At 43.8% G+C, this 8,882-nt stretch overlaps 1 gene segment (V, D, J or C); it reads right to left on the reverse strand.

The window, feature by feature from the left end:
* Nucleotides 1-841: 841 nt before the first annotated feature.
* LOC120513669 lies at nucleotides 842-8,423 on the reverse strand. The segment is given in 7 exon segments: nucleotides 842-1,178; nucleotides 1,961-2,294; nucleotides 2,371-2,427; nucleotides 2,777-2,957; nucleotides 3,391-3,836; nucleotides 3,913-3,969; nucleotides 8,186-8,423. Coding segments are annotated over 7 exon segments (1,650 nt in total).
* Nucleotides 8,424-8,882: the final 459 nt, after the last annotated feature.

Consider the following 8,882-nt stretch of genomic DNA (forward strand, 5'->3'; position numbering starts at 1 on the left):
TAAATTTTTTGGGGGAATTTTTTTTTATTTTTTAAAAAATTTTTTGCATATTTTTCGGAATTTTTTTTGAATTTTTAAAGAATTTTTTTTGGCTTTTTTTGGAATTTTTTTTGCACTTTTTTGTAATTTTTTTGTAATTTTTTTGAATTCTTTTGAATTTTTTTCTTTTTTTTTTTCATTTTTTTGGAATCTTTTGGGAATTTTTTCGGAATTTTTTTTGAAATTTTTTTTTATTTTTGGGGGGAATTTTTTTTTATTTTTTTAAAAATTTTTTGTATATTTTTTCGGAGTTTTTTTGAATTTTTTTAAAAATTTTTTTTAATTTTTAAAAATTTTTTTTGGAATTTTTTTTAATTTTTTGGAAGTTTTTTGGATATTTTTTCGGAATTTTTTAAAATTCTTTTGAATTTTTTTTTCATTTTTTTGATTTTTTTTTCATTTTTTTGGAATCTTTTGGGAATTTTTTCGGAATTTTTTTTGAAAATTTTTAAAATTTTTTGGGGAATTTTTTTTTTGAATTTTTAAAATTTTTTTGTATATTTTTTTCGGAATTTTTTTGAATTTTTAAAAAATATTTTTAAAAATTTTTTTAAATTTTTTTGGAATTTATTTTGGAATTTTTTGGAAGTTTTTTGGATATTTTTTCGGGATTTTTTTTCAATTTTTTTTTAAATTTTTTCTGAATTTTTCCCGATTTTTTTCTGATTTTTTTCCGATTTTTTTCTGAATTTTTTCCGAATTTTCCCCGAATTTTCCCCGAATTTTTCCCGAATTCTTTCCAAATTCTTTCCAATTTTTTTTTAAATTTCCCCACCCACCTCCCCCAATTTTTTCCCCCCCTTTAACCCCCACCTTGCCGCCTCTCCACCCTCCTCTCCAGCGGCGCCGGCAGCTCGGCGTGCCCCACCCGGCAGACGAAGGCGGCGCCGCCCTCCCAGTCGCCGGTGGCCACCGGCAGCTCGCTGGCCGCCGTGAAGGTCCCGTTGAAGTGGTGGCTCAGCCGCAGGGGGAGGGGCTGGCCAAGATGGCCGCCGCCCACGCGGCTCCAGGTGACCGAGAGCCCCTCGTCGCTGGGCAGGCTGGTCACCAGGCACAGCAGCCGCGGCGTCTGCGTGATGAAGAGGTCGGAGGGCGACGGCGGCAGCGCGAAGACGGAGATGGGCGTGGAGCTGGGGGCTGGGGGGAAAGAGGGGAAAGTCAAGGTTGGGTTGGGTTGGGTTGGGTTGGGTTGGGTTGGAGAAGTCAAATGTTGAGTTTGGGTTGAGTTGAGTTGGGTTGGGGGTCTTGGAGAACCCAAAAAGTTGAGTTTGAGTTGGGTTGGGTTGGGTTGAGTTGAGTTGGGTTGAGTTGATTGGGTTGGGTTGAGTTGGGTTGGGTTGAGTTGGGTTGGGTTGGAGAACATCAAAAGTTGAGTTTGGGTTGAGTTGGGTTTGGGGTCTTGGAAAACCCAAGAAGTTGAGTTGGAGTTGAGTTGAGTTGAGTTGAGTTGGGTTGAGTTGGGGTTCTTGGAGAATGAAAAATATTGAGTTGGTTGAGTTGGGTTGGGTTGAGTTGGGTTTGGGGTCTTGGAAAACCCAAGAAGTTGAGTTGGAGTTGAGTTGAGTTGAGTTGAGTTGGGTTGAATTGATTGGGTTGGGTTGGGTTGAGTTGGGTTTGAGGTCTTGGAGAACCTCAAAAGTTGAGTTTGGGTTGGGTTGAGTTGGGTTGGGTTGAGTTGAATTGATTGGGTTGAGTTTGGTTGAGTTTGGTTGAGTTGAGTTGGGTTGGGTTGGGTTGAGTTGAGTTGAATTGATTGAGTTGGGTTGGGTTGGGTTTGGTTGGGTTGGGTTGGAGAAGTCAAATGTTGAGTTTGGGTTGGGTTGAGTTGAGGGTCTTGAAAAACCCAAAAAGTTGAGTTTGGGTTGGGTTGGGTTGGGTTGAGTTGGGTTGAGTTGGGTTGGGTTGGGTTGGGTTGAAGAACATCAAAAGTTGAGTTTGGGTTGAGTTGGCCGTGGCCTCGCGCACGGCGCCGGACGCGGCGTGCGTCGCCCGGCAGGAGAAGGCGCCGTCCCACCAATCGGCCGTGGAGACGTTGAGGCGCGACACCACCCGGAACGCCCCGGGGGCGGGGCCGGGCGTGGCCTCCTCCGTGTGGGCGTGGCCTCCCGCCATCGGCTCGCCGTCCTTCAGCCAATCCACGGCGACGGTGGGCGGGGCCAGGTCGGTGATGAGGCAGATTAGCTCCACCTCCAGGTGGGAGGAGCCGCAGGATTGGAAGACGGAGACGACCGGTGGGCGGGGCTTCACGCCGTCAACTGTTGAATGAACGTGACGTCATGATTATGTCCCCAAAAGGGGGCGTGGCCAAAAGGGGGAGGGGCTCGGACCTACCTGGGGCGGTGGCGGTGGAGGGGGCGGAGCCTACGGTGGAGGCCGAGGTGGGAGGACCTCAAGGAAAGGGGGAGAAACTCGAGATTTTGGGGGAAATCCGAGGGATTTTGGGGAAATTTGAGGAATTTTTTTTGGAGAAATCCGAGAAATTTGGGAGAAATTTGAGAGTTTTTGGAGAAATTTGAGGATTTTTGGAGAAATTCGAGGATTTTGGAGAAATTAGAGGATTTTTGGAAAATCTCGAAAATTTTGGAGAACCTCGAGGTTGGAGAACCTCAAAAAATCTTGGAGAAACTCAAAAGTTCTGGAAAAATTCAAGAATTTTGGAAAAATTCAAGGATTTTGGAGAAATTCAAGGATTTTTGGTAAACCTCAAAAATTTTGGAGAACCTCGAAGTTGGAGAACCTCGAAAATCTCGGAGAAACTCAAGAATTTTGGAGAAATCCGAGAAATTTCGGAAAAATTTGAGAGTTTTGGGAGGAATTTGAGGATTTTTGGAGAAATTCGAGGATTTTGGAGAAATTCGAGGATTTTTGGAAAATCTCGAAAATTTTGGAGAACCTCGAAGTTGGAGAACCTCAGAAATCTTGGAGAAAGTCAAAAATTTGGGAGAAATTTGAGAGTTTTGGGAGAAATTTGAGAGTTTTTGGAGAAATTCGAGGATTTTTGGAGAAATTCAAGGATTTTGGAGAAATTCGAGGATTTTTGGAAAATCTCGAAAATTTTGGAGAACCTCAAAGTTGGAGAACCTCGAAAAGCTCGGAGAAACTCAAGAATTTTGGAAAAATTCGAGAAATTTCGGAGAAATTTGAGAGTTTTGGGAGGAATTTGAGGATTTTTGGAGAAATTCGAGGATTTTGGAGAAATTCAATAATTTTTTGAAAATCTCAAAAATTTTGGAGAACCTCAAAGTTGGAGAACCTCGAAAATCTCGGAGAAACTCAAAAATTTTGGAGAAATTCGAGAATTTGGGGAGAAATTCAAGAATTTTGGAGAAATTCGAGAAATTTTTGAGAAACTCGAGGATTTTGGAAAAATTTCTCGCGCACGGCGCCGGACGCGGGGTGCGTCGCCCGGCAGGAGAAGGCGCCGTCCCACCAATCGGCCGTGGAGACGTTGAGGCGCGACACCACCCGGAACGCCCCGGGGGCGGGGCCGGCCGTGGCCTCGCGCACGGCGCCGGACGCGGCGTGCGTCGCCCGGCAGGAGAAGGCGCCGTCCCACCAATCGGCCGTGGAGACGTTGAGGCGCGACACCACCCGGAACGCCCCGGGGGCGGGGCCGGGCGTGGCCTCCTCCGTGTGGGCGTGGCCTCCCGCCATCGGCTCGCCGTCCTTCAGCCAATCCACGGCGACGGTGGGCGGGGCCAGGTCGGTGACGAGGCAGATCAGCTCCACCTCCAGGTGGGAGGAGCCGCAGGATTGGAAGACGGAGACGACCGGTGGGCGGGGCTTCACGCCGTCAACTGTTGAATGAACGTGACGTCATGATTATGTCCCCAAAAGGGGGCGTGGCCAAAAGGGGGAGGGGCTCGGACCTACCTGGGGCGGTGGCGGTGGAGGGGGCGGAGCCTACGGTGGAGGCCGAGGTGGGAGGACCTCAAGGAAAGGGGGAGAAACTCGAGATTTTGGGGGAAATCCGAGAGATTTTGGGGAAATTTGAGGGATTTTGGGGAAATTCGAGGGATTTTGGAGGAATTTTGAGGATTTTTGGAGGAATTTTGAGGATTTTGGGAGAAATTTGAGGATTTTGGGAAAATTTAAGAATTTTGGAGAACCTCGAAGTTGGAGAACCTCAGAAATCTTGGAGAAAGTAAAAAATTTGGGAGAAATTTGAGAGTTTTGGGAGAAATTTGAGAGTTTTTGGAGAAATTCGAGGATTTTTGGAAAATCTCGAAAATTTTGGAGAACCTCAAAGTTGGAGAACCTCGAAAAGCTCGGAGAAACTCAAGAATTTTGGAAAAATTCGAGAAATTTCGGAGAAATTTGAGAGTTTTGGGAGGAATTTGAGGATTTTTGGAGAAATTCGAGGATTTTGGAGAAATTAGAGGATTTTTGGAAAATCTCGAAAATTTTGGAGAACCTCGAGGTTGGAGAACCTCAAAAAATCTTGGAGAAACTCAAAAGTTCTGGAAAAATTCAAGAATTTTGGAAAAATTCAAGGATTTTGGAGAAATTCAAGGATTTTTGGTAAACCTCAAAAATTTTGGAGAACCTCGAAGTTGGAGAACCTCGAAAATCTCGGAGAAACTCAAGAATTTTGGAGAAATCCGAGAAATTTCGGAAAAATTTGAGAGTTTTGGGAGGAATTTGAGGATTTTTGGAGAAATTCGAGGATTTTGGAGAAATTCGAGGATTTTTGGAAAATCTCGAAAATTTTGGAGAACCTCGAAGTTGGAGAACCTCAGAAATCTTGGAGAAAGTCAAAAATTTGGGAGAAATTTGAGAGTTTTGGGAGAAATTTGAGAGTTTTTGGAGAAATTCGAGGATTTTTGGAGAAATTCAAGGATTTTGGAGAAATTCGAGGATTTTTGGAAAATCTCGAAAATTTTGGAGAACCTCAAAGTTGGAGAACTTCAAAAATCTTGGAGAAACTCAAAAGTTTTGGAAAAATTCAAGAATTTTGGAAAAATTCAAGGATTTGGAGAAATTCAAGGATTTTTGGAGAAATTCAATAATTTTTGGTAAATCTCAAAAATTTTGGAGAACCTCGAAGTTGGAGAACCTTGAAAACCTCGGAGAAATTCAAGAATTTTTGAAGAATTTCAAGAATTTTTAGCTCGGAGAAACTCAAGAATTTTGGAAAAATTCGAGAAATTTCGGAGAAATTTGAGAGTTTTGGGAGGAATTTGAGGATTTTTGGAGAAATTCGAGGATTTTGGAGAAATTCAATAATTTTTTGAAAATCTCAAAAATTTTGGAGAACCTCAAAGTTGGAGAACCTCGAAAAGCTCGGAGAAACTCAAGAATTTTGGAAAAATTCAAGGATTTGGAGAAATTCAAGGATTTTTGGAGAAATTCAATAATTTTTGGTAAATCTCAAAAATTTTGGAGAACCTCGAAGTTGGAGAACCTTGAAAACCTCGGAGAAATTCAAGAATTTTTGAAGAATTTCAAGAATTTTTAGAGAAATTCAAAAATTTTAGAGAAATTCAAGAATTTTGGAGAAATTCGAGAATTTTGGGGAGAAATTCAAGAATTTTGGAGAAACTCGAGAAATTTTTGAGAAACTCGAGGATTTTGGAAAAATTTAAGAGTTTTGGAGAACCTCAAAGTTGGAGAACCTCGAAAATCTCGGAGAAACTCAAAAATTTTGGAGAAATTCGAGAATTTGGGGAGAAATTCAAGAATTTTGGAGAAATTCGAGAAATTTTTGAGAAACTCGAGGATTTTGGAAAAATTTAAGAGTTTTGGAGAACCTCAAAGTTGGAGAACCTCAAAAATCTCAGAGAAACTCAAAAAATTTTGGAAAAACCCAAGAATTTTTGGAGAAATCCAAAAATCTTGGAGAAATTCAAGAATTTTGGAGAAACTCAAGAAATTTTGGAGAAACTCAAGAAATTTTGGAGGAACTCAAAAATTTTGGAGGATTTCAACAATTTTGGAGAAATTCAAGAATTTTTGGAGAACCTCGAGGTTGGAGAACCTCGAAAATCTCAGAGAAACTCAAAAATTTTGGAAAAAATCCAAGAATCTTGGAGAAACTCAAAAATTTTGGAAAAATTCAAGAATTTTGGGAAAATCCAAGAATTTTTGGAGATTCACAACAATTTTGGAGATTCTCAAAAAATTTTGGAGAACCTCAAGCTTGCAGAACCTCAAAAATCTTGGAAAACCCCAAGAATTTTGGAGAACTTCGAAACTTTTTGGAGAATTTCAAATTTTTGGAGATCCTCGACGATTTTTGGAGGATTTCAACGATTTTGGAGATTCTCGAGGTTGGAGGACTTCAAAAATCTTGGAGAACCTCAAAAAAAATTTGGAAAACCTCAAAAATTTATGGAAAACTTCAAAAATCTTGGAGAACTTCAAAAATTTTTGGGGAATTTCAGCGATTTTGGAGAACCACAAAATTTTTGGAGAACCTCAAGGTCGGAGAACCTCAAAAAAATCTTGAAGAACCCCCAAAAAAATTTTGGAAAACCTCAAAAATTTTTGGAGAATTTCAAGAAGTTTTTGGAAAAACCTCAAAAATCTTTGGAAAATCTCAAAAATTTTTAGAAAACCTCAAAAATCTTGGAGAACCTCAACAATTTTTGGAGAATTTCACCAATTTTGGAGAACCTCAAGGATTTCGGGGTTCCTCAGGGTTTCGTCGAGTCCAAAACCCCAAATTTTTGGGTTGAAATCGGGGGATTTTGGGTTTTTTTTGGGACCTACCTGGGGTCGCGCTGGAGACCCGCGAGGGGGCGGAGCCTACGGAGATCCGGGGGCGGGGTCAGGCTCGGAGGCTCCGCCCCCTTCCCCGTATGCAAATTTCGGGGGTTTTTTTTTGGGTGGGCGGGGCCAGGACCTACCTGGGGCGGGCGCCGTGGTGGGCGTGGCGGGGGCGGAGCCTACGGAGACGCCGCCGGGGGCTGGGGGACGTCGGGGGGCAAAAATGCCCAAATTTGGTCAATCCAAGACCCCAAAGACCCCAAAACCCAACTGGAGCATCTCAAAGACCCCAAAACCTCAAAATTTGATCAAATCAAGACCTTCAAAGACAAAAAAATCCAAAATTTGGTCAAACCCAAGACCGAAAACCCAACTGGAGGATCTCGAAGACCCCAAAACCACAAATTTGATCAATTCAAGACCCCAAAAAACCCCAAATTCGGTCAATCCAAGACCCCAAAGACCCAAAAAACCCAAATTTTGGTCAAAAATCCCAAATTTTGGTCAATCCAAGACCTCAAAGACCAAAAATCCCAAAATTTGGTCAAACCAAGACCCCAAAGACCCAAAAATGCCCAAATTTGGTTAAACCAAGACCCCAAAACTCAAGTTTGGGTCAATCCAAGACCTTGAAAACCCCAAAACCCAACTGGAGACCCCAAAATCCAAAATTTGGTCAATCCAAGACCTAAAACCCAACTCAAGACCCCAAAAACCCCAAATTTGATCAATTTGAGACCCCAAAACCCCAAAATTTGGTCAATCCAAGACCCAAAACCCAAGTGGAGGATCTTGAAGACCCCAAAACTGAACTGAAGACCCCAAAACCCCAAATTTGGTCAATCTAAGACCCCAAAAACCCAAAAATTGATCAACCCAAGACCTTCAAAGAACAAAAACCCCAAAATTTGGTCAATCCAAGACCTCAAAGACCCCAAAACCCAACGGGAGGAACTCAAAGACCCCAAAAATCCAAATTTGATCAATTTGAGACCCCAAAACCCCAAATTTGGTCAATCCAAGACCCCAAAACTCAACTGAAGACCCCAAAAAATCCAAATTTTGGTCAATCCAAGACCTTGAAGACCCCAAAACCCAACTTGGGGTCAACTGGAGGATCTCGAAGACCCCAAAATCCAATTCAAGACCCCAAAAACCCCAAATTTGGTCAATCCAAGACCTTGAAGACCCCAAAACCCAACTTGGGGTCAACTGGAGGATCTCGAAGACCCCAAAATCCAATTCAAGACCCCAAAAACCCCAAATTTTGGTCAAACCCAAGAACTTGAAGACCAAAAACCCCAAATTTGGTCAATCCGAGACCTTCAAAGACCAAAAAACCCAAATTTGGTCAATCCAAGACCCAAAAACCCCAAATTTGGTCAATTTGAGACCCCAAAACCCCCAAATTCCCTCGGCCCCGCCCCCTCTCACCGACCTTTGACCCGGACGCTCTTGGTGGTCGCCGTGGCCGCGTGCCGGGCGGTGCAGACGAAGCTCCCGGCGCTTCCGGAACCTTCCGGAACCAGGAGCCGGCTGCCGGCCTTGAAGAGCCCCGATTGGCTGAAGAGGGATTTCTCTGCCCCATAGATCCGATCCTGCCCCATAGAAAATCCTATCGGAGTTACTCTGCCCCATAGGAGTTCTTCTGCCCCATAGATCCCGTCCTGCCCCATAGATCCTGTCCTGCCCCATAGATCCATCCCTGCCCCACAGATCCCCCTACACTATAAGGACCCTACAGTACAGCTTGGGGACCCCCTGCCCCACAGATCCCAAGTCTGCCCCATAGATCCCATCCTGCCCCATAGATCCATCCCTGCCCCACAGATCCCCCTACACTATAAGGACCCTACAGTACAGCTTGGGGACCCCCTGCCCCACAGATCCCAAGTCTGCCCCATAGATCCCATCCTGCCCCATAGATCCCCCTGCTCTATAGGAACAGTTGAGAGACCCCTGCCCTATAGCGATCCCTGCCCCACAGATCCCATCCTGCCCCATGGCTCCTGTGCCCCATCGATCCCCCTGCCCCATAGCGACCGCCCCTACTCTATAGGGACCCTACAGTACAGCTTGGGGACCCCCTGCCCCACAGATCCCAAGTCTGCCCCATAGATCCCATCCTGCCCCAT

The sequence above is a fragment of the Passer montanus genome, unplaced genomic scaffold (genome assembly GCF_014805655.1).
Source record: "Passer montanus isolate IOZ18808 unplaced genomic scaffold, ASM1480565v1 scaffold851, whole genome shotgun sequence".
In the NCBI taxonomy this organism is placed as follows: Eukaryota; Metazoa; Chordata; class Aves; order Passeriformes; family Passeridae; genus Passer; species Passer montanus.